The 26,888-nt window shown below is 35.7% G+C and overlaps 1 protein-coding gene and 1 pseudogene across 1 annotated transcript; both read left to right on the plus strand.

Moving 5' to 3' along the window:
- Positions 1 to 297: 297 nt before the first annotated feature.
- On the plus strand, positions 298 to 1,717 carry LOC115961351. Its single transcript, XM_031080348.1, has 4 exons — positions 298 to 412; positions 470 to 771; positions 874 to 1,374; positions 1,520 to 1,717. The coding sequence occupies exons 1-4, from the start codon at positions 298 to 300 to the stop codon at positions 1,715 to 1,717; spliced, it is 1,116 nt and encodes a 371-aa protein (XP_030936208.1).
- A 3,278-nt stretch (positions 1,718 to 4,995) lies between these two features.
- Positions 4,996 to 26,669, plus strand: LOC115961352 (annotated as a pseudogene).
- The last annotated feature ends 219 nt before the right edge of the window (positions 26,670 to 26,888 follow it).

Consider the following 26,888-nt stretch of genomic DNA (forward strand, 5'->3'; position numbering starts at 1 on the left):
GCAGTAGACCAGACATGGGAAATGAATGATGAAGATGATGATACTGATTGTGAGGAGGTGACCAATACTGTTAGATCATCTGTGGTTGACCAAAATGATGTTAGTGAAGAACTTGTTGAGGGTTTAAGGGATGGCAGTGTTGGTGGAGTTGTGCATGTGGATAACCATGCTACCCATGGACAAACTGTTGGTAGTGAAGATGTTGATATGGATAAACCTAATTGACTAGATGAAGGGTATGAAGGACTAGAGTATCTTGATGACATATTTGGTGCTCAGAACAATGAGGTGCCCAATATGAGAGAGCATCAAAGAGATACTGAAAATTTAAATGAGGGAGATGGTGTGAGAGAGCCAGTTACAGATAATGGGAAGAGAGCAGAAGCTATTGCCAGTGATCAAGCTACTGCCAGTGATTAAGCTGCTACCAGTGATCAAGCTGATGATAATAATGATTGGGCTGAAAAAGCTCTTAATGATGATGACACTAGGAGCATAAACAGTGTAGAGGATGAAGATGAAAGGGTGAGATGTCCAAAGTTTAATGAGAAGACTGGCATGAGTAACCCAAAGTTATGCAAGGGTATGAAGTTCCCAAATAGGAAGGTGTTTAGGGCTACCTTGAGGGAATATGTAGTGAAAAAGCCTGTGGGCATTAAGTTCAAGCTTAATGAAAAGACCAAAGTTTCTGTCCACTACAAGTATGAATGTGGTTGGAAGATATATGCATCACAGATTACAGGGGAGTTAACCTTCCAGATAAAGGCCATGGTTTCAACTTGTACATGTGGGAGGACATTCAAGCATAGCCAAGTCACTTCTACATATGTGGCTAGGAAATACTTGAATGATTTCAACAAAAACCCTGTTTAGGCAGTTTCTGGTGTGAAGCATCGAGTTTTGCAGGATGTGTATGTGGACTTGAGCATAAATCAAGTGTACAGAGCTAAGAGGAAAGTTAGAGAATTCATACTCGGTGATGAGAGGTTGCAGTATGGGAAGCTTAGGGACTATGCAGAGATGATAAGAGTAACTGATGTGGGGAGTAAGGTGATTCTGCAAACTGAGATTACTGAGCCTAACACACAACCTAAGTTCAAGAGGATGTATGTGAGATACAATGCACAGAAAGTTGGATTCTTGGGAGGGTGTAGGCCACTTGTAGGATTAGATGGTTGCCATTTGAAGGGCAAGTTTGGTGGCCATATATTATTAGCAACTGCAAGTGATGTGAATGACAATATTTTCCCTGTTGCATTAGGTGTAGTTGAGCAAGAAAACAAGGATTCTTTGGTGTGGTTTTTACAAACATTTGCAGATGATATTAGGAGGCCAAATAAGCTGAATCTGGTGTTCATTTCAGATAGGCAGAAGGTAATACAATTCACTTGCTTTTTGAGACTGCTGTTTGTTTTTAATCATTACATTTTTGCTTTTTGAAAGTTTTGTTTTTATTCTTAGGCAGATGGTGTTCATTTTGGTTTTTTGGATGTTTTTTTATTGTATTTATGATAACCAGGGATTGATACCTACCATGGAGCTTTTGTTCCCAACAGTTGAACATAGATTTTGTGTGAAACATATTTACAACAATTTTAAGTTAAACTTCAAGGGTTTAGAATTGAAGGCTGCATTATGGAGGTGTGCTGCAGCAACAACAGTTAGAGAGTTTGAGAAGAGAATGCAAGATATGAAGGAATTGGACAATGAAGCATGAGAGTATCTAGCAGACATCCAACCAACCCAATGGACCAAGTCACATTTCACTGCAAGGGCCATCTCTGATTGTTATGTGAACAATCTTAGTGAGTCATTTAATTCTATGATACTAAAAGTTAGGGATAAGCCTATCATTGCCATGCTAGAGTGGATTAGGGTCAGGTTGATGACTAGAATGTACAGTAAGAGGATTGGGATTGAAAAATTCACTAGTGACATATGTCTAAACATAGTGCAGAAGCTTGAGTAGTTGAAAGTTGATTCTAAGTCATTTTCTGCTATTCCATCAGGTTGCTATATATATGAGGTGGATAATGAGTATGAGAGGCATGTGGTTAACCTTACAAGAAAGTGTTGTACTTGTAGAGTTTGGGATTTGACAAGAATCTCATGTAAACATTGTGTTGCAGCAATTTATAAGAACCTGGAGAGGCCTGAGGTTTATGTGCATGCATGCTTTAGAAAGGATGCCTATGTGACTGCATATAAGGAGATGATTACCCTACTGCCTAGCCAAGATGAATAGGTTGAAACCAACCAACCTGCCCCTGTTTCTCCAATTGTGTACAAGCCTCCAGGCAGGCCACCGATGAAAAGGAAGAAAGATGCAGATAAGCCAAACAACCCATACAAAGTTTCTAGGTCATATAGACCTATAAAATGTGGGTTTTGCCATCAGGTGGGGCATAATTCAAGAAGGTGTAAGGCTGGAATAACTGGTGAGACACCATGGCAAAGGAGGCAGAGACTTGAGAGGTAAAAAAAATTTGTAAGTAAAGCAAGAATGTGTTCACTATGACAATATATTACAAATCTATTTTTGATACAAGACAATTCTTTTTGTAGGGACAAGAGGGACAAGGAACAAGCAGCTAGCCAGCCAACCAGCCAGTCAGCCAGTCAGCCAACTAGGCAACCACCAAGGAGGTTTGCAAGGCAGCCACCCTAATTTGCCAATCAGGTAGCCAACCAGGCAGGCAAGCAGGCAACCAACCAGCCAACTAGCCAGTCAGGCAGCCAACCAACCAGCCACCTAGGCAACCGCCAATGAGGTTTGCAAGGCAACCAATGAGCAAACAAGGCAATAAACAAGATTAGCAAACAAGAGGGCCAACCAGGCAACCACTATTCAAGTAAGGCAGCCACCTAGATCTGCAAACAAGGCAGCCAACCAGCAAGTAAGGCACCCACCTGGACTAGTAAACAATGCAACCAAGTAGACAACTAGTCAACCAACAAGTGGGGTAGCCAGCCATTCAACAAGAAAGCCAACCACCCATCAAACGAAGTCAACCAGTCAACCATCCATAAAAGCAGCCATTGAGGCAGCCAACAAGCAAACCATACACACAGCCAATTGAAACATCTGCTTCAACTTCAAGCAGACCACCAGCATCTGCAGTAGATTCAAATAGACCACCACCAAGTAAAGCACCCACAGCTCAATGGTTCTCATGCAGCCAGCCTATCTCTCATACTCCTAAGGAAACATGAGACACAAGAAAACTTCTATCTTAGTTATATATACAAACACAAATACAAACACCACCCTTTATACTTACATAAAACATTGGATTAGATCTTGATATGGAGTTTCTATGTATTTTGCAGCCACAAAGGGGGTTGGTACCACCAAGGGTAGTTGGGAGCAATCATTTGTTCTCATATGGGAGAGGATGTGGATTAAGAGCTGAGACATCTAGTGCAATGTTCTCAACAGGCACAGGCAGAGGTAAAGGCAAGGACAAGGGCAAGGTCTTTGGGAAATGAAGATTAGAGAATGTGCAAGCAGAAACTTTACTTTACTTTTTTTTTTGTTATTGTGCATGTCTGATGGTGGCATGTTACCACTTTTTTTGTTTTTTTGTTATTGTGCAGAACTTTATATTGTAAAGTTATTTTGTTATTGTCTTAGTGGGGACATAACCACCTATTATGTAGATAAAATTTGGCAGTGTTTAGCCGTTAATGTTAGGTGGAGTCCACTTGTTTTGAACAATACTTATTATATATGTATGGAATAGTCTTACTTTAAAACATACTTCTTTATACTTCTTCAATTGATGTAAACAGAATCTTATGGGATGCATGTCCTTGCCTACCCAATTGATGTACAACATACACAATCTTTATAAAGAAGAATAGATTGCATACCCTATTCAAATTACAAGAACACATTACATAAAGAACATATTACAAGGCAACATTATACATTACATAAACAAGGCAACATTACACATTATATAAACAAGACAGCATACTCTATTCAAATTACAAGATCACATTACATAAAGAACACATTACATAAACAAGGTAGTATTACATAAAGAAGAACAAATTACATAAAGAAGAACAAATTACATAAAGAAGACCACATCACATAAAGAACACATCGCATAAAGAACAAACCGCATACTCTATTCAAATAATCAACAACATTACATAGTGCCAAATACATGGAATACACTTATCAAAAGTGGTAGTACCCAAAATTATACAATAACTACAACAACTTGCCTTCAAGGCAAACACAATGGCTTTGTTCTAAATTCTCCCATCTTACCAGAAATCACATAAAAAATTGCAAAAAACCCCCATGACAAAACAAGTGCAAATTTGTACTTCTGTAACTTCTCTTTAGCTATCCTCTCTCTCACCCTAGCTTTTTCTTCCCTTTGCTTGGTTTTGTTTTCCCTCTCAATAGCTGCTGTTTCCTTATCACAAGCCTCATTTTCCTTTTCCTCTGCAACTCTTGCTTGATTCTTGTACATACTGAATCTTGCAAGGACAATGGGTGCAACTTCAGATCCACGCTTACATATTTTGCCATCCAACCACCTAAAGTATTTATAAGTAGGTTCATCATCCTACAAACAAAATCAAATTAGGGTTATTCATAAAGCCAACAAAACCCGAAATCCAACAAAACCAGAAAATAAAAAAGGAAAGAAATATGAAAATCAACTATTACTCACCACATCATAGTAGCTGCACCCATAAAACCTTCTCCCAAAATTGTTCAAGGTCAGAGCAGTCCGTAGCCAACAACTGACAGCAGAGCATGAATGGTGACTAGAACCCGAGTAATAACTTGAAGAAGACATATTTAGATTTCACTTTGGCAATCGGAGTACAAAGGGATCTTGATATAGCGGAAATGGGTTTGGGGGTTCGAAGGTAGAGAGACGGAGAGAGCTTGGTCCTTTTTTAGGGTTCTAATTGGGTTCTAATTTTGGTTTATATAGTAAATGAGATTTTCTAACGGAAAGGGCAGAGATGGGTAACGGGGGTCTAACGGAGGCCACTTCAGGTGGGTAAAGTGATAACTTTTAAACCACGGGTGAGCATTGTTAAAACGGGCCAAACCATAGGTGGGTAAAGTGCAATTTCCTTTTTTTTTTTTTTTTTTTTTTTTTTTTTTTTTTTTGCATTTTATACACTGGAAGGAAAGCATGTGACATATATGTCAAGAATATAAGGCACTTCTATTTTTTTTTTCGTATTCATATATCATTTTTAATGTCAAAATTATATAGAAAATGTAGATATAATTTCTGCTGAATTAACCCTATAAAAAAGATAAATCCACCACACCTTAGTCATGTTACCTGCCGATTAACACAATTAAAAAAGCATGTGTGTTTGTACAATTATTAGGAACATTTCTTGTAGTCAGTGATAATACCTTTTTTTTTTTTTTTTTTTTTTTTTTTTTTTAAGATAGTTACAATATGCTGATAATTCCGTAACTCAAATTCTTTTCCTCCAAGACTCCAAGTATTTTATGAATAGGAAGGTGCCAATTCAACTAATGATAATACTTTGGATGTCTTAGTCTTGTTATTGTAATTTCACATATACATCTAACCCAAATAACAAGGTGGAATGCATATGATAATGATACTATAACTCTTAATGGTATTTTATTATTTTATCAAACATTGAAATGGGTGATACTAGGCATACTAATGCATCAAATCATTAAGATAAAAACCAAAAAACCACTAATCTGTAGAAATTAAGAAAAAAATTGAGCACATGTTACCTAAATAAGCAATAATGGGCAATTAAGCATTTCTCCTGAGCCAGGAACATCATAAAGGAGCTCATCCATACACAAAAATGGAGGATGAATTGCATGTCCAAATTGCTCTAGTGAAACAGTAGCATCAGCCTTAATGAACACCTTCACCTGTACATTCTACCAAAAGCTTTCCACCAAGCCCTTCCCTAAGTCTACCTGCAAAAGGGTAGTTGAATATAAGTGTTTATGCCAGTGCTTCTCTAATGACCTTCACTGGATCTCTCCCTTGCATTGAGGGATTATATTTGTAGAATTGTATAATTGGGATTTGAAATTGATGGCTGTCTCAATCATCCAAGTCTGAAAGTTGTTTAAATTCATGAGGAGTGGGCTTGGTTGGAGCTACCATTTCTGGTTCACACCTTCTCACTGTGAACACTAGAGAAGTGAATGATGGAGCCATGATTTCCTTAGATGATCAGAGCTTACAACAACTTTAAATAGAGGAAAGTTTGATTATTGTAATTGGAGCACAGGGAAATTGTTGGAGAGATAAACACTTTGGAGAGCTTCTTTGAGTAGTTAATATAACATATAGAGACACATTTTAACCCAAAAGGCTTAAGCCCAATGGGTATGTGCTCAATTATGTTATATTAATCACTTATTCTTTTCATCATGATTCAATGTGAGACTTTACTCACTCGTGCATACCCAACAATCTCCCATTCACATGTGAGTTTCTACCTCTCTGTGGTCCATGAACAAACAAGTCCTACTCACTCCCCCTTGCCTAATGGGCCTTTCCCTTCACTAGGTCATCATCCATGAGCTTCCACGTGTCAATCCCGCACGTCTTTTATCCTCCATGAGAACCTCACACTTCATTGTTGTCTAGCATCATTGGCAATAATACTCATTTGTTGGGCTTTTGAAAGATCGTTTGTGTGAGCTTTATGGGCTTGCTTGGTGCAATCTACCATGCCCGCTCTAACTACGAAAGGGACCCACCCTGCTCTATTTGCGAAAGGGCTTCAAGTACGCAGCACACCCCGCTCTCGCTCCAACTGCAAAAGGAACCTCGTTAACCTTGCCTCCTTTGTCTCACACTACCATGGACTCTAATATTACTTGTTGGGGAGATAAACACCTTGGAAAACTTCTTTGAATATTTAATATAACATATAAAGACACACTTTTACCCAAAAGGCCTAACCCAATAGGTATGTGTTCAATTATGTGATATGAACTACTTATTTTTCTCATCATTATTCGATATGGGACTTCATTTACACATGTATACCCAACAATTGGCCTTTTAGACTTGATTTAATAATTATATATGTCAATAACTCAATATACTTATCAAAGGGCGAGGGGGGAATGTGCATGTCTCTATTAACCTCTCAAATTGCATGTTGTGAACGCAATCTAGTCACATAGGTCATTTGCAAAGAATAACAAAGTGATTGATTACGTTTGAGACTTTAACATAATTAACAAATTGGGGTCCCGCCGAATCTAACTTTTCAATAATTAAACATCCAATTAACTTGAAATCCAAACCCTTCACTAAATCCCTATTCAAATCCAATGGTTCACAAATCATTTAGGCACGAGTTTCCTTTTTGTGGAGGTTAAAAGGGCAGTTTGGTTAAATTAATCAAAACCTACTAACCCCAATTATTGTGGTAAAGTCGTAGTTCCTTCAACATATCAGGGCCATAATTGTCATTTCAAATGTCAGCTATATATATATATATATTTTTTTTTTTGGCAGATCAAAGGTCAGCTATATTTGATAATGTAAAAAACTCCGGCGGGGTTGGAAGAAAATGAATATTCGAATATCCAAATAGAGCTTTCTCAAAAAAAAAAAAAAAAAAAGAATATCCAAATAGAATTATTCCATGCGTGCACCGTATATTCCCCTGACACGCACACCAGGTCTAACAAGTGCCACGTAGGAATATGGATTTGATGACGTGGGAATATTAATGGAGGATGTTTGTACTTTGTAGAATATTCGAATTTTATTCGGAAAAAATCTAATGTCATAACAAAAAGGTATAATTTATGTTACAACTCGTCACATGATGAGTTGTGGTTGGTGAAGGGGTGATGGTGGATCTATGTGAAGATACTCCTCCACCAATAACAACTCACTATGTGATGAGTTGTGGCACTAAAACTGCTCTTTTATTCAAAGTCATTTTCATCTTACGTAGTTGGAAGCCGGTGGAATGCCACATAGACCTTGAATTCTGACATGTAATAAATATAATAAAAAGACAAAATTGTGACGAGGTTTGAAAGGTTGAAGTGATTGTGTGAAACAAAATTAATTAATTGGTTTCCACATGGTTTGGTCACATGGGTTAGCTTGCTTTTTACATAATTTAGAAAATAGGGTGGCCTAAATTAATGGGCAGATGTTTCCTAAACGTAGCATGCCCTTGGAGTTTACATTTGGTTTTTGTAGCAGACAAGGTCTGTCACTTAGGGTCAGCTATATGTTTCATGTTTTAGGCAAAAAATAGTAGAGTAGAAAGTCAGGCCATAGTCAGCCAGAGCATAAATGCTCTTTTAAGGTGGAAATTTCAGGTACAAGATTTCCTCTATGAGCCTGAGGTGCTACTAGTGTCCCTTACCCACTTGGTAGCACGTATGGGCTAAGCTCATGCAAAAGGTTCGAAAGGAACCGACCCATACCCTCCAAATCACACTTCCTCAATTTTCCCCAAAAATCACTTGGTTTGGGCCATGCTTAAAAGAATAAAATATAATTTAGTATATGAATCAGGCCCATAACGAGGTCAAGCTTGATTGAGTCGAGCTTGTAGAGAATATGTTGCGAAAATAAGTATCAATATTAGCCCTCCGAGCACGCATGGTGCTTGCGGCATATATGTGAGTAGTTGATGATTCTTATTACTTGTAAATGTTGCGAGTTCGAGTATTAGTTTACCCAAATGCTTTATTTTTTGTTGACATGACATGGGTCAAAGAAGCCCATATGTTGAAATGTTGTCGGTTGTAGAGCCTGCTTTAAGAAAAATCACTGTTTGAAGAAAAAGCTTGTATGTGTTGAAATATTGTGGTGATGAAGCCTGTGAAACTATGAGTATTTGTTTGGATTCAGCGTTTGTTGCATTTTGCGTTTGCTTTTTTTTTTTTTTGCAACACGCGTTTTAAGGAGGACAAATTTCACTGTTCATGCTACTGTTCATGAACAGTAGCAGTATATATTTGACTTTTCAGCCCCTTTTCATCACACCCGTATATATTTGACTTGTAAATGTTGCGAGTTCGAGTATTAGTTTACCCAAATGCTTTATTTTTTGTTGACATGACATGGGTCAAAGAAGCCCATATGTTGAAATGTTGTCGGTTGTAGAGCCTGCTTTAAGAAAAATCACTGTTTGAAGAAAAAGCTTGTATGTGTTGAAATATTGTGGTGATGAAGCCTGTGAAACTATGAGTATTTGTTTGGATTCAGCGTTTGTTGCATTTTGCGTTTGCTTTTTTTTTTTTTTGCAACACGCGTTTTAAGGAGGACAAATTTCACTGTTCATGCTACTGTTCATGAACAGTAGCAGTATATATTTGACTTTTCAGCCCCTTTTCATCATACCCGTAGGTCTCATGGCACTATTCATACATTTAAAAATTATTTTGCTATAGTGTTTTCAATTTTCAGTTTTTAACAAAAATAAGTTGTATTCAAACGGACCCTAAGACTCAAGTTGTAACCGGATGAAATTGTTTCTGGAACTTCGACTCTTTGAGCTTTAAGTCCAACTATTTGATCAATAGCCTTTATAGCCACACATATAAGAATAATAATATTCTTTTATAATATTATTATTTCTTCTTCGGCCTTCTTGTAACCTGAACGTGGCATAGACCATAGATGTTTGATGAGTGCTAAACTTTATATGACTTGGCTGCCAAAGAAATGATCTTGGCAATGTTTGTGCATAGGGATGTGGGCTGATTTAGTTTAAAGCCCATGGGTCATGACAAATAATCAAGGCCTTAAGCTTAAGCCTTAACCCGTGTGTCATGTTGAACAATAATATATAGTAGGTCCCTTTTGGTAATTGCCTTAGTGTCTTGCCAAAGGGAGCGAGACGCAGCCACTTTTTTCTTCTTTTCAATGACTTTGGCTTTCACGCCATTTGTTGCTTGGCTTGGCGATATATGTGGGGACTTTAAATTTTTTTTTTTTTTCTTTTTTCAGAGGTTACATCTTATGCGATGCATGTTTTTAATTTTTAAATAACATTATATATATTTTTATATATTTTTTATTCATATATATTTTTAAAAAATTAAAAATGGGTTACATACGTACCAAACTAAAAATCGTTGTGCATCATTTTTATTTTCTTTTGCTTCGGGCATTTCACGCCACTTTCTTCTTTCTTTAATTTTTGCTTTAGCCATCACACAATATTACTTCTAATTTCAAAGAAATTTTGCTTTGGGTATGAGACTCCAGGGCTGCTCTTTTCTTTTGCTTCTAATTTCCATTCGCACTTGCATTCTTCGAAACAAGATCCCCGGTTTTAACAACTTGTGTTATCAAAACCCAAGAAGGATGATGAGGCGGTGGTAGCTAAACAAAGAATATCTTGTAAGTGAGGAGCAAGGGCGTTCCACTGAAAGGAATTTGAGAAAGCTTGGCATCGTACGCCGTCCACAAGTCAGGATCTAGGCGGGACAAAGTGCCGTTGCTGAAGAAGAGAGGGAACCCAATGGTATGAAGCAAGGAACTTTGCCAACGACAACCAACGAAGGTCCGCGGCAGCCCGCTACCCATGGCCATGAGCTTGTTGGTACCAATGGTGGTGAAGCAGTGCCTATGACACTGAGAAAATAACCTTCATTGCCAAAGAGCAAGGTTTTGTTGTAGGAAGACTACTGAACATGGCAATAAATTGCCGAATCTGTTTTTGTTTTTGTTTTTTTGTTTTTTGTTTTTTTTTGTTTTTTTTTTTTTTTTAAGCATATTAGATAAAGGCAAATGCAATGCTGACCTTGGTAAGACTATTTGTTCTTTGTCACTATCTCTTGGCTGGGCTTGCTAATATGTTAACAAAATTTTCAATTAAATTTGTAGAGTGGCTTTTCTTTGGAAAAATGATAGTCTCTTTGCGTCGATTTATGAGGTTGAACCATTGTTCTAATTGAAGCTAAAAGCTCACGTCGAAGCCGATTCCCATTAATTTTGATAGTCGCAAGGCATGGAAGTTAGTTTGCAATGCGGCTATACTTAACTTTGAGTTGGCCATAATTTTGGAAGTAGAATAATTGTAATTTTGACTTGGGTCTGTTGGGTTAAAATGAATTGACCCTTTGCAATTAATTAATTAATCATCCAAGTTAATTAATTATATCAAATTTCATGCAATAGCGTGGCAACACAAAAAATCACAAAATTATCTAAATGCAGCGGAAAATAAATTTGATACAGGTGATTTGTTTACGAATGGAGAAATCCACCGACACCACTTCTAAGAATCCATTATTATCAATTATAAGTGGTTACAAGTATAAGAAATCTTACCAAACCCTTTGGCCTATCCCGAAATACCAACTTATAGTTGAACCCTTACCCCAATACCCAATTGGACTTGTATTGTAGCGGCAATCTTTCAGTTCAATGCACGAATCCCAGTATGTGACTAACTAATGATGCACGGATCCTAGTACATGACTAACTCCAACAACTTGAAGAGGTTGTTGGCTGCAAAATTTTTCAGTTTATTAACAATGAAGATCAGGAAGCTCCTTGGTCACAAAACCCTTGGCGTAAAGACGCAGTACCTTCTTTAGAGAGAATAATGAATTAGGGCACTTTCTTTATGCGCAACAGCTTTAAAATAATCATTATATATATTTAGGGTTGTGAGAAAAGAAATCCTATACAAATATTTCAGCATAGGTCGAAAATCAGATTTGTAATTTCTGATTTTGTAAGTCTCGACAGAAACAACTTGTGTCGAGCTTCAACTTTAAATCTCGATAGAAGTATTTCTATCGAGATTGCTATTGAGCTTTATGAACAGCTCTTCTTCACTTGTTTCTTGGTTAGATCTTCATGACTTTAATACTTGACTTGAACAACATGTTTATTGAAGTCTTAAATCCATCCTAGATCTATCCAATTATAAGTAAAGTGCATTTTGTTAAAGAATTAGCTAATTACATAAAACATGTCTCTAATAGAGTCTATAGGAGAAGATGATGATGAATGAGAGGTTATCTTGAACCTCTATACAAATTGGATCACATTGGGGATGCTTCAATATTTGAGTTGCTTGATTACTGGTCAATTTGATGAGCTTGTGTTTGCCAAGATTTGCTTCGATGAAGCTGTAATCATGAGCGATAAGCAATATTGCTAGCCGCCTTAGGATAGTGCATTTGAGATGAAATGGAGCAAATATATCACTTGCCGATGTAGTATAGAGATAAGGCATAGCCACTATGTGGGTTGGCAACTCCCTGTATCATGTAACAAATGCAAGTAGAAGTTAGGGTCACAAGTTGTTACTTTGTGCTTGTTGTATTGATGAGGAAAGTGTTGGCGAAGCCGAGATCAGTGATTCCATATAATGTGTATCTTTTTTATCATGGTATTGCCCATCCATAATAGCCCTTGTGTCTTAGGCCTTGATAGGGCAAAATAGACCATGATAGCATGAGAAGAAACCTTGTAAGATGGTCGTTGTGTTCGCCAAAAGAAATGGATAGTGCAATTTATTATCGAATGAGAGGCTCCTCAACGATGTGTGGCTATAAGAAATGTTGTTCAATGAAACGTTGTTGTGCCGAGATGCTTTTGCTTTTGGCTATGCCACAACCAATTTTCTTTTTACATCATTGTTAACATATTGAAAATGGTACACATACAACAGCTCTATTTGTTTGAGAACAAAGCCGCAATTTTTTGGGCAAGTCAAAGTCTACTGTGGCAAGACAAAACTTGCTATCACCCTTTCTTGTCATGCTAATAGGACTTGCTGGGTGTGATGCTTCTTTGTTTTACATAGAATAAATGTACTTTGGGAATTACGCCATTGTCAAGTGGAGAGTTGTAACTCACTTGGTAAGTCACATATCTTTTTCGTTTTCTTTTCTTGATTGCATATAATAGTATATTAAGCGCATTGTAATATGGTTTCTTGTAGGATGACTTTGGCTTAGGCAATTGTGGTGCCTTCGCTGGGAATTTCATCCATGAGGCCAATCTCATTGCCAATGCATCATTTTTTAAGGTTGAAGATACTGCAGACAGCAACATAGAGCTACAATAGATGGAACCACGACCGTCGTTAGTAACATTGAACCCTTTTTGGTTCATTTCTTGCTAGCTTTGGACATTTGATGAACTTGTCGTCTTGCTGTCTATGCACAAGACCCAGTTGCTTTAACTTTCTTTATTGAGAGACAACATCCGAAGTTGATACAAATTGAGTACCCATAGCTCATCTTAAGAGGATTGTAAGGTTTCCTTAGTCAAGTTTAAGGAGAATAATAGAAATGACAATGGAGCTTCCCCTTTTCTTTAGCTAGAGAGAAACTGCGATAATAAATGTATATAGCACTTGGGTTGTTTCCTTGGCTAAGGAGTGGCTGTTTGAATGAAGGAGTGCTGCCAAGAACTAAATTAAGGATGAGTCGATTGTAGAGTTTATTCTCTACTACCTTTGCTGCATTGTCGATACATGGTTCAAGTGAGGCTTAAAAGTTCAACTTGCATATCTTGGCAACCAAATTGTTGGGAAGAGACAGAAACTTGTAGACACAAATTCATAGAGAGAAATTGCAGACGAGTGTTTTGAATGAGAAGGCTTCAGATATTGTTGCGAGTCTTGATCTTCTTTGAATCTTCCCTTTCTTTTTTACTGTTTTCCTTTTGTATTTGTTGGAATCTTTGAGAATTTGAGATGGTTGTAATGTGCAATGGGGGCTGCTACCGTGGAAACACTTTCATTTGTATTTAGCTTTTGTGGACAACCTACTTATGTGTAGAGTACCTTCTATGTACTAGTATTTGTTGAAACTTTGAGCTTGTGCTGTCATGGTTAGTAGATACAATTTGTATGTTGTACAAAGAAACACATATATGATGTTTCAACATGTAATCTTGAATTTTGGAATGAAAAGAATGATTTGTACCTTGAGAATGAGTTTGTACATTTCTTTAATAGGTTTTGAGCATGTTTTTGCTTATGGTTGAGTAGCATAGCTTTGATAGATTGTACACATGCATTTAGTCTCTTAAGAATGACTTATGCTTGATTGGATATGTTGTGAATATGGCTTTGCCTTTGCAAGGGCAAGTTAGTAGACATGTTGCTTGGTTGTCATGCTTTTGCAAATAGGTTTTGGCTAAGCACATGTCTCACTGTTTGTGCACCATTTTCAGTGCACTATTGATGAGCAGATTTGGCTTCACAGACAACAGCTCATATATATTGAAGCTTGGCTCGTGAGTTAGTTCCTCCTCCATCCATAAAGTCCTTCTTGGATGGTTTCTGCAAGGTTGGAGTGGATTTTTCGCATATCTTAGTGTCCTTGGCATGTTGACAAGCTGAAAATGGACCACTTCTTACTTTACATCATGATGCTCCTTTTGTGTTAACAAGATATCATTTGATGCCTTTTGGAATGACAAGTTGGTGTTGATAGCATCATCTTCTGTTGATTTCACATCTTTAGAGACATAATCCCTCTTGTTTCAGCTACTTGACTTCCCAGTGGAGTCGCCAAAAATGTCAAGGACGTTTTACGACAAGGGCCAAAATTGCAAGATTAGCCCATATCTCCCCTTGGGTTCTTTAGAAGTGTTTATTTATAGAAAATCAAGCCCTAAATTCCAATATTTAATAAATAAAGGCTAATGATGCTTTAATAAAAGAGAAATCAAAATGCCATAACCGAAATACAAGAAAATGTGGAAAAAGTACACAAGGTTCGAAACTTCGACCCACAGTCAACGTGAAGAGGAAATTGAAAGAGGCTGTGAGAAAAAGAGGAAAGGTTCCCCCATACCCATATTTCTACCCCTAAACTTCAGAATTGTGAGAATGTTAACTGGCTGAATGGGCTTTTGATCTCAAGTTTCAGCTCTATGGGGAAAACGTAGTTGGTTCATTTTGAATATGATTGGGGCCTTTTGTATTGAGTTTGGGGTGTTCTAAGTGACTGGTTTTTGGTTAATAGAAGAGGCTTTGAACCCCAAGGTTTGAATTAAAGAGGTTATGGTCAGATTTGTTTTAATTGGGTAAGAGGGTTGTCTTGCTTTTTGCATAATTTGGGAAATGGAGTGGCCTAAATTCATGGGTTGATGTTTTCTAAACATGGCAGGCCCTTGGAGTTCGCATTTTAGTTATTACAGCAGACAAGGCCAGCCATTTAGGGTCAGCTATATGTTTCATGTTTTAGGCAAAAAATGGTAGAGCAGAAAAGTCGGGCCACAGTCAGCTAGAGCATAAAGGCTCTTTCAAGGTGGAAATTTCAGGTACAAGACCTCCTCCATGAGCTTGAGGTACTACTAGTGTCCCTTACCCACTTGGTAGCATGCATGGGCTGGGCTCATGCAAAAGGTCCGAAAGGAACCGATCCACACCCTCCAAACCACACTTCCTCCATTTCTCTCATAAATCACATGGGCTTGGGCCATACTTAAAAGAATAAAATATGATTTAGTATATAAATTGGGCCCATAATGAGGTCAGACTTGATTGGGTCGGGCTTGTAAAGAACGTGTCGCGAAAATGAGTATCAGCAGCATGTATAGGGTCTTAAAGCCCCTTCTTTCTAAAAAACTTCCTTAGAATCATTTGACAAACTAATATAGTTTTCATGCTAGATGATATGTAAGATTAAGATCAACATTTAAATTCCCAATGATAAGAATTTTGTTATTAATTAATTTTGTGCTGTATGTCATTTTTGCCTTTTCCATCTTGGACATTTTAAATTATAAGGAAGCAAAAACCAATTTATCAGATCGACTAGAGTTATTGTGCACTATGTGACTATTATAATTGTTACTTCTAATAGAATTATAATTACTCTGAATATAATTGAAGCCTCATAAAGTGCTGTCTTTCATGTATTCAGTTTGATTTTGGAAATTATGCTATTTTTTTTCTTTCTGGTATAATTCTCTCTTAGCAAAAAATTGATTTCTTAAATCGCTAGGTGATTTTTTTTTTTGTTTATTCGCTAGGTGATTTTTCTTTACGGTTTAAATGACCAAAAAATTCCATTTTGAGTTTGTTGTCAAACCCAGTGTTGGAACAACTAAAAGAGATTGCCAAAACCCAAAGGGTGGACTTGTTGGGTTTAATTAGTTTTAGTTGGGCCCAGGAATGTGGATTGTCCTGATTTTATTTGGGCCTGGCAGATTGGGTTAGAGTTAATTTCCGTGAGTGGGCTGTGTTTGGACTGGGGTTCTGAAACTGTGGGCTCATGTAATGGGTCGGGCTAGACCAGCTGAAACAATAGAATCGGCCCATCAATTTTTTTAAAGTCGAGTATCGTGTAAAACAATAGAATAGGCCCATCATTAACGTTTTGAAAGAGATTCAAATATGCGTCAAAATTTTCTACACCATTCTCTTTTTATTATTCTACATATAATTATACGACTAATACGGGATTGTTTTTGTTTATACTATAAGTTCTTAAGTTTTCTATGTCCAAAAAAAAAAAAAAAAGTTCTTAAGTTTTCCCGAATCTTAATAATTTTTTGATTTATGACTAACCTTGTTCTTTCCATAAACTACTTAAGTTGTTGCCCTTCCAATGAAGAAGGAGAGTTTAAAGGAGTTTCACTGTAAAAATAGTCCAGATTATAACTAGGATAGTTACCAAAAATAAACAAAAATAAATAAGAGAGACAAAAAGATTATCACTGACATTATTTTATTTCACTTTTCAGCTGATTGGAGAAAAGATGGAGAAGACCCTTTTGCAGTTAAGAATTTTGAAAGCAACAATGACCATTGGATGGGCTTCACATAGGACTAATGGACTATATTGCTCATCACAGTAATTCTCAGGTCTCTTTTTAGAAAAAAATATTTTTTATTATTTAAATTTTCTATCTAATTTTTATTTACAGAAATATCTAATCTTTATGCATTCTATCATTAAAAATAAAAATTATGAACAAAGAGATCTTTTAAATAGACAGGTGTTCGTTTATTTATAACTCGGAATTTCATGGAGTAAATAAGATATCTTTTTGAATTCGTTTGTTGGACGTTTAATGTGAGGTTTTCTATTTATTCTATGGGAAATTTGGTAAGAAGTAAAGTCCTACTCTACATGCTGCCAAAGTAAGATGAATTGTGAAGTTCCGAAACCAGTTTGTAATTGCTTTGGACTAGTCTGCTATAATTCATTGTACATTTTAGTTTAGCCAGATATTGAAGCCTAATGTTGCTTATGTTTTAATGAAATGGTGGAACAACTGGCAGACTAAGTGTGAAAGTTGTTGTGTAACTTTGTGTGACGATTGAATGATGAGTGATAGCATTGAAGAGAGAGAGAGAGTAGATACAAAGGTTTATGTGATTCGGTTTAACGGACTACGTACAGTGACAAAGTTCTTGATGGCTACATATTATATTAAGCACTTCTCTTACAATAAACCCAATTTAAGGTTTATATACTAGAGAATATATTTTTAATCCTAGGCTAATAATAGACTTATAGACTAACTTAAGGTTAATATGCTTGTTTTACAAGTACATGGGCCTATAATTGGTATGAGCCACTTGGATCGTAATATGTCTAACACTAAGTAACATAACTTTTCTTTTTCCAAGTTTCAACTTGATTCATTGCTTCTGTTACCATGTTGCTTTCATCATTCACTTCTATTTCACGTAAATGCTATAATTAAAAGAAGGTTTTTATTATTTTTTTTTTATGGGAATAATTAAAAGAATGTTAAGAGCATCATATATAGGTATCTTAGCTAATCATGTTCTGGAGTCATATAAAATGCCAAGTATTCAAGTTGATTTTGGAAATTATGCTATTTTGTTTCTTCCGTAAAATTGTTTTTTTTTTTTTTTTTTTTTGTTTTTTTTTTGGGAATTAATAATATTATAGATGGTTGACTCTTGGAATTATATTGTTTACGTCTTTGTTTATTTCGTTCTCAATAATACCTTCACTCTTTTTATATTTTTGTTTTTTCTTCAGCTTCCTTTGTATAATTTTGCACCTAAATCCCTTCATAATTGAGTACTTTGAGATAGAATACTTCTTTTGCGTATGCAGTTTCTTCAATGAGTTTTCAGCATTGACGTCATCGTGAAACCCCTTCCACCTGCCATGCCCTACCATGTTCCCCGCAACTTGAACTTCTTTACACACATTTTGTTGGAATAAAGGATAGATATTACCTGATTTTTCCTTGAAAATGACATGGACCAAGTCATTGTTTTGAGATAAATCGTGTCGTCTACGGTATATCTGATGTAGTTAGAAAAATAATTTTTGCACGTTGTTCCAAGTATACAATAGTCCAACCACATTTGTTGATTATCTTTGCGAATCTATCTTTTCCGAGAAAATTTAGGAAAGGTAAAATATTTTTGTGAATAGAAAGAAGCAATAGATGGTAAGTGTTTAGAACAATAATAAAAATTGTTTTTGAAAGTTTGTAGCTTTGTAATTCAAAAATAATGTGTTTTTGAAACTTTTATTTCTTTCCATATATATAGAGCCAGACATATAACTTGTCCTTAGCCAAAGAATCATAAGGGTTTGATATCAATTAAATGGTCATAAAGTTATTAAAATCAATATATGATCAATAGGTTTATATATATATTATATAAACCGGTAATCAAAAGTCTTTGCCAAATGTATATACGTTGAGAATAAAATAATTGTGTCATAAAGCAATTGAAAACAAATCAATAGCTCATAATTAACGTGGCTGATTTTTAGATATCAATTAATGTTTTCCTTTGAAACTTTGACTGTATACAATAATTACAACCAAGAATGAAAAACAAGTTGTAATGCTATAAACCATCAACGGTAAATTATATAAATATGTAGTAGTATAATTTTTTTGATACTTTCCATCTATAACGTTACTATTAAATATATTAAAAGAAACATTTTTTTTTTTTTTTGATGAAATTAAAAGAAACATTTTAGAGCAAAAGTTTATAAAGAAAAGTATACTAAAAGCTAGCAATATATGGTATTAAAAAATCACATTAATTTTCAGAAATTTTCCTAACTAAAACCCTTGACAATAGTTATTCAAATTTTAAATTATATTTGAATTTCAAAAATTTGCAATCAACTTATCTGACATTAAGGGATAATTGATTTTCTCAATTCACATAAATAAGTATTAATAAAAATATCCAACACATTTTCGCATGGTTAACCTGTCATGGCCTACAAGGTGTTCTTTTTTTTTTTTTTTTCATATATCATTTATTATATAGAATGCAGATCGATCTATTTCTTAAAACAATATGCTGAATTAAGTATTAGCAAAGAATATAAATCTTTTATACCACTTTTTGTGTTCCAGATTATATTCCACCACTCAACAACTTTAATAATAGAAGAGGTTTGATGATCAAGCTCTGAGTCTTGTCCAAATCGTCAAATATTCCTGATGTGTGCATGTCACCTGTGGTGGGTTCCTTGTGGCCACTAACCATTTGAAAACTCCTATTCTTTTTTTTTTTTTTGCAATCTGATTGTAATTTTTTTATTATCTCGTATAGCTGGCCACCATTCACAAGCTTTAGTATTACTATTTAAATGATATTTGAGAAAGGTATTACTTGTTTTTGCATGACTTGTTGCAATGCTAGTGTCACCCAAAAAAAAAGAAAAAATCACAATTTTAGTTATAACTCATCACATGACAAGTTGCGTGCGATAGAGAAAAAACAATAGATCCATAAAAGTCCACATCTCCATATCTTCACGTGACAAGTTACGGTAAAAATTGTGATTTTTATTTTTTGACACCACCATTTTTCCGTACTTATACACACAAAAATGAAGTCATATTTTTTCTTGTTTTTATGTGTTTCAAGTACTAGGTTTTTATTTATTTATTTATGCAAGTGTCAAAGTACTGGGTTTGTAATACTAAATATTGTGATAATATTTTACCTATTTTGAGGGAAATTTCTATTCTATATCTCGTCATCTGTTGCTATAAATTCCTGTCCAAGTTAAGTCATAACACACACTACAACCTGTAAGCTTGCCCATCCACCTCTCTAGTGTTCAAAGTACGAAGGTGCAAACCAGAACTGGTTGCTCCTGCAATGCTCACACCCCATGAATTCAAACAACTTTCCGATCTTGATGACCGAGAGGGTCTTCAAATTTAAATCCCAACCATACATTTCTATAAATATGATCCCTCAATTATGCAAGAGATCAGAGACCCATTGAAAATCATCGGAGAAACACTTGCACAAACACTAGTGTTTTACTACCCATTTGCTGGTAGGCTTAGGGAAAGACCTAACCAAGAGCTTGTAGTAGAATGTACGGGTGAGGGTGTCATGTTTATTGAGAACAATATTGAAGTTACGCTTGAACAGTACTTTGGTGACGTACTCAAGGACGGACCCAAGATTTTTAGTTGGGGACCCGGAGATAAGCAAAAAAAAAAAAAAAAAATTCAAATACGTATCTATATATTATTAATGAACTATCAACCAAGACAAATACCAAAAAATCATTGTTTCTTAATATATTAAGATACAATCATCTACTAACAAAAAAAAAAAAAAAAGACATGAAACACTATTATTTCTTTATATAATCATCTATGAAAAGGGAACTCGACGCTCTTTCAAATTTTCAAAATCATCTACAATTGAATCCAAACTAAATGTCGAAGCTATATCATTTTCAATGTATAACATCAAAGAGTCTGTCAAAAAATTGTTTTCCATTTTGTTTCGAAGGTTAGTTTTGACAACTTTCATAGCTGAAAATGCTCGTTCTGTAGTAGCAGTAGAAACTGGAAGAGTAAGCACAAGTCTCACTATTCTATAAACAAGTTTGTAGTGTTCTGAATTTCTAGTTCTCACTAACCATTGAGACAACTCAGATAAACTTTTCAATTTTTTGAACACTGGATCCTGGACTACATTATACTCAAAATGATAAAGCTCCTTCTCCAACACTTGTTTGTCATAATCTGTGAAATCTTGTGGATAGAAATTCTTTACCAAAAACAAAGATCACTACTTCTGAAAGATTCTAATGCCTTTCGAGGTTCTAAAGCTGAGCTAAGTCTAAGTAACTCCATTGCATCTTCATTAAACCGATAATTTAGTTCCTGTAGTTAAGAATTTATTGTAGCATAAAAAATATTTACTCGATAATGATGCTCAATTGTAACGTTATCTTGTTGATTACAAGCTCGACCTTGCCTCACAACATAACGAGCATTCATATCCAGAACATCAATGCAATGCTTCTCACAAAATGATATCACGGTGATGAGTAAGCCATCCCACCCACCATCTCTAAATTTTTGGATAAGTGCTTTAGTAGATGAAACTAAATGCATGACATTTAAAACGTCTTGAGATTGGCTTTGTAAAGCTTGACAAAGTTGATCAGTTATCTCTATAGTTTCCTTCTCAAGATGCAAGATGAAGAAAAATTCAAATGAAGTTAAACCCTCATAAGCCGACTCTGCTTCTGCCCGTTGTTCTCCATCAATTGCATCATCAATTACATTTTGTAAAACTTCAACAGTTGAAGTAAACATCCTTAATAAGCTAGAAACTGATCTAAAATGTGAACTCCAACGTGTTTTTACAAGTCGTTGTAAAGTGTCAATTTGATTAAGTTCACTTCCAGTCTCAAGCTCTTATCAATCAAACATGCTATTTCATTAGCATTGGCAACTTTCAATTGCTCATTGCGCTTGCATGAAGCATTAACAATTTTGATTAGAAAAAAGAATGTAAGAAAAAAATGACTAATGGGAACAACTTGTTTTGATGCTTTTACTAATGCCAATTGTAAGCGATGTGCAAAACAATGGATGTAGTAAGCATATGGGCAATTATTCAAAATCAAAGCTTGTAATCCATTCCACATACTTCGCATGTTACTTGCTCCATCATATCCTTGCCCTCGAATATTTTGTATATCTAAGCAATGTTGAGATAACAAAGAATATATCTCCTTCTTTAGAGTGAAAGCCGTAGTGTCAACAACATGAATAAGCCCAAAAAAATTTTCTTTCACAAAGCCTTCTACATCAACATATCTAAAAACCACAACTATTTGCTCTTTCATGGACTCATCACGAGCTTCATCAACCATTATGCAAAACTTTGCATCACCAATTTCTTCCCGGATGGCCTTCTTCACTTTGACTGAGTAAATATGTAGAATTTCCTTTTGAATCCTAGGTGATGTGTAGGTTGCATTTTTGGGAGCTTTTTCTATTATTTTAGCAATCTTCTCATTCCAAAAAGTCACAATACCCAATGATTCTAAAAAGTTCCCACGATTAAATGAACTAAAACTTTCATCTCGACCTCTAAAAGCTATAGCTTGAAAGGCAAGATATCGGACAATAAAAACTGTGGCCTTCAGTTGCAATCGATTATTTGCAATTTGTTCAATAGTGAAACGATCAACTACCCTTTGTAAATGCTGCCATTGGTTCATCAAATCCTTACACAATTGCTAGGCAACTCTATGAATTGAGTTAGGATCTTTCCCTATATGACCTTGAAAATAACAATCTTTGCCCCCAACCTTTTTCCAATTTCTAAATCCACCAACAATAAATATATTTTGTCCCACAACCCCATTTGAATTATAAAAGACAAAGCATGGTAGACAATAAGCTGCATCTATCGTAGGAGAATATTCAAGCCATGTTGAATAATTTCCATACCAAGAAGCTTGAAAGTTATGATTGTGCTTTCCACTTTTTTTGAATGTCATTAGAGGAGGTTGGTGCAGACCTTTTATAATGTAAGCCCGTCAAATTTCATTACGTTGATTAACATGATATTCCAATATTTGTTTGCGTGTTCCGGGATCATAATCCAAGGAATCAAGGTCAATTCTTTGAAATTGTGTTTGAGAGATTGGAACTTCGACATTGGAACATCAACATTTTCTAGAATTGGAATAGCAACATTAGTTGTTGGCAATTCCACATTAATTTCGGAAGAATTTGAAGTTGAACCATTTCTTTTGAAAAAATCAAGCATTGTAGTTGATTTTTTCATGATCTACAAATAAAATAAAAATCATATAAGAATCACCGTTATTTTCTTAAATTTGTGTGACAATTTTCTATATTATATGATTTGTTTTTTTTTCTTTTTGTCTTTGGCCTGCCTTTTAGCCTTTATTTATGTGTTTGTGTCTTTGTGTTGTCTCCATCTTTCTAATTCTGACCCACTAACCCAATGAATTCCACTACCGACACTGCTAACAAAAACTTTTCTTAACTTTACCTTTTTTTTTTTTTTTTTTTTTGTCACTTGTCCGTTGCCCAACTCCACTTGTCCCTATTATGCCCAACTACCAGTCAACAAAGAAAAAACTATCTCTACAAACTCTACTCTCTTATCTATATAATGCAAGAGAGTGAGTCACAAACATAGACTTACAGAATGACAGTCACAAAGCCAAAAAGCCCCTAAAAAAACACAGATTCTCATATCACAACTCACAAGCATAGTTTCTCAGATTCTCAGTAAAAACACAAACATGAACAAGGCACAACACAAGCATAGTTTCTGTGAATCTCAGATTCTCAGATCACAAGCACAGATTCTCAGTTTCTGTGATAAGAGTAAATACCTGTGAGCGTGATGAGTCTCCGTGGGCGACGGCAGCAACAAGTGGGTCTCGTGTGGCGGCGTGGGTTTTGCCGGCGTGGGTACAAGATGATTAGATGAACTGATGAAGATGGGTCTCTGCTCCGGTCTTGCAAGCTTCACGGGCCATGGCGTCACTAAGACGGCTCTCTATCTCTCTGTCTCTCTCCGTCATGGCGACACTGACACGGGCTCCTCTCTGATCAAGATGGGTCTCTCTGTCTCGCCTCTCACAATCTCACTCTCCTTCCTTTCTTTCCTTCTTTTTCCTTTGTTTTTTGCTTTCTCCGTTTGGTTTTGGACTGCTAAGACTTGAGAGCTAAGTTTTTTTTTTTTTTTTTTTTTACATGGGTCATGGGCTCCTGGTCGGATGATTTTTGGGAGGAGCCTAAGCAAAAAACTCAGGGGGGCCCAAGCCCTTTTTATTTGTTTTTGGAAAATTTTACTTGCTAAGTCAGTAAAACTCTCCATTCTCCATTCTCCCTTAGCCTTCTACCTGGGTCCGTCCCTAGACGTACTCCACTCTCCATTTCGAGAAAAGACTCTCACTTATTTAAAATTGCTGAATCAGTAATTAATTTCTATTTAAATTTTTTATTTCTGGCTCAGCAATTTTAAACTGGTGAGAGTCTTTTAGTGGAATGCTGGACTACGTTATTTATCCATTATGAGAACCTTATAATTTCTCTTCCGTTCCCATGCTTGGAGGAGCTCCTCTTTTATGTTCCCGGCTCTGGTGGCATCCTTCATCGCCCATTATTGCTTATTCAGGTTCATATACTGCTCTAAATTGATGAATCATTGGTAGATTAAAGTAAGAAAATAAATTAACGTTTTGCATTTTTTAAGGCATGAAAAACTCTTGAAGCTTTTATAATGAGAAACGTAACTTATACGTAAATATGAATCATGGGATGGAAAATTATTGGTACCTTGTTGTAGTTGGAAAATACTAACCTTTACAAGTAATAAATATGATGGATTGATGTCAAATAATATAACAAATGAAGGTGAATTATTTTAATGTAATTGGGGACAAATCTAAAGGTTACGTGGCAAATTTATGAGTAATTCGACTTTGACAATATTTTTATAATAATTTCACAACAAATTTTAAATGATAAATTGTTATGAGTAATTCGACTTTGACAATATTTTTATAATAATTTCACAACAAATTTTAAATGATAAATTGTTATTGTTAAGTAAAAAAATGACATTAGAGGTGGGCCAAGATTAGAACCAATAATAATTTATCAATTAAGATTTTTTGTGAAATTATTATAAAAATATTATGATATAGCATTACTCAAACAAAATATATATATATATATATATATATATATATATCCCTATAGCATCACTCTCTATTATTACTTAAACCAATTATCATGTTGCTTGGTGGATATGGCAGGTGACACGTCCTAAGTGTGGTGGTTTCATCTTTGCTGTTCGCCTAAACCACACCATGAGTATCGTCGCCGGATTGGTGCATGTGCCCCCTCCACCTTACCCGTGTGGCAGAGACATCTCCTTCAAGCAAGGGATCCAACTCAAGTGACATGCACGCACCACGAGTACGATGACATGGCCTCCACCGTTGTTGTCCCAGTCCCACTCAATGAAGAAATGGCCCATCGTACCATTTTCTTCGGCCCCACGGAGTTCTCCACCCTTCGGAGATTTGTGCCACATTACCTGAAACAATGCTCCACCTTTGAGTTGCTCACCGCATGTCTCTGGCGTTGTTGTAACATAGCTCGCCAGACAAACCCTCAAGATGAGGTTCATGTGTTGTGCATTGTCAATTTACATGACAAATTATATCCTCCTTTACCCAATGGTTATTACGGTAACGCTTTTGCGTTCTTTATGGCACTCACAACAGCGGGGAAGCTTTGTAAGAATCCATTGGGTTACGCTGTGGAATTGCTAAAAAATGCAAAGGACAACATAACAGATGAGTACTAGCGATCGGTGACTGATCTAATGATGATTAGGGGTGTGCAGAAAACCCACCGACCCGCCAAACCCGACCCAACCCAACCCAACCCATCGGGTTGGATCGGTTTTTAAGGCTTGGTGGGTTGGGTTGGGTTACAAAAAAAATTTTTATGGCGGGTTGGGTTGGGTTTGGGTCATAAAATTACAAACCCGCGAAACCCAACCCGACCCACACATATTTAATATATATTTAAAATATATTTTTATATTTAATAATTTTTTTATAAATCAATTGTAGGGCACTTATATATATATAAATATATATATATATTATATTTAATAATTTAAAAAAAAAAACAGTTGTAGAACAGCATTTCCTCAGTTCCTCCTACTAATACTAATTTAATATATATATAAAATATATTATATAATTAATAAATTTTTTTAAATAGCCAGTTTTTCCTATCCTATATAAAAGCCAATTAGTTCACACAAATCCTAATAAAATACTATTGTTGTTTAGTCATTAGTGTTGTTTGCCTTTAAGGAGTTGCATTGATACTAATCTTTAGGTTTTTTTAATATTTTAAATTTTTTTTTCTACTCAATTTAATAATAATAAAAAAAAAAATTCAAACCCATGGGTTCAACCCGACCTAACCCGACCCATGTGGGTTGGGTTGGACTTATGTGATGGGTTAGGTTGGGTTGGGTTTTTTTTGACCCACCATGGTGGGTTGGGTCAAAAAATCCCCTCAACCCGACCCAACCCGACCCATGCACACCCCTAATGATGATTAAGGGTCGACCCCATGTCTATGGAGTGGGGTCGTACGTTGTGACAAATGTGACACGTGTCGGATTTGGAGAGGTGGACTTTGGGTGGGGTAAACCAGTTTTTTGGTGGGCCCGCCAAGGGTGAGGTGGAGGCCATGCCCGGAATGTGTGACTTCTATATTCCTAGTAAGAATAGTAAAGGAGAGAATGGGATAGCAGTGCCATTTTCCTTTCTAGTCCAAGCCATGGAAAGATTTGAAAAGCAGTTGGATATATTGCTTGTTGAAGGACCAACCAGTCACTTATAAGAATTCCATTCTACTCTAGCTTTTGAACCAAATTTACTAAGAGTAGATATCTTAATTTGTGTATGCCTTAAGTTTGAATTTTATATCCATTAGTTTTTATTTTTTAAAGGTATTGAGTTACTTTCATCCTAAAATGGATTAATTCCATAAACTTATCATGAGGTTTTGATTAATGTCAACTAGGTACAAAACATTTAAAAAATGAACAATTTGGTCCCT

The sequence above is a fragment of the Quercus lobata genome, chromosome 9, assembly GCF_001633185.2.
Source record: "Quercus lobata isolate SW786 chromosome 9, ValleyOak3.0 Primary Assembly, whole genome shotgun sequence".
In the NCBI taxonomy this organism is placed as follows: Eukaryota; Viridiplantae; Streptophyta; class Magnoliopsida; order Fagales; family Fagaceae; genus Quercus; species Quercus lobata.

What these genes read in the sequence shown, in the direction of transcription:
- LOC115961351 (XM_031080348.1), top strand. Translation starts at nt 298, where the DNA reads ATGAGAGAGCATCAAAGAGATACTGAAAATTTAAATGAGGGAGATGGT. An exon ending in CCTTCCAGATAAAGGCCATG is followed by an intron (nt 772 to 873) that starts GTTTCAACTTGT and finishes AACCCTGTTTAG; the next exon opens with GCAGTTTCTGGTGTGAAGCA. An exon ending in TCATTTCAGATAGGCAGAAG is followed by an intron (nt 1,375 to 1,519) that starts GTAATACAATTC and finishes TATGATAACCAG; the next exon opens with GGATTGATACCTACCATGGA.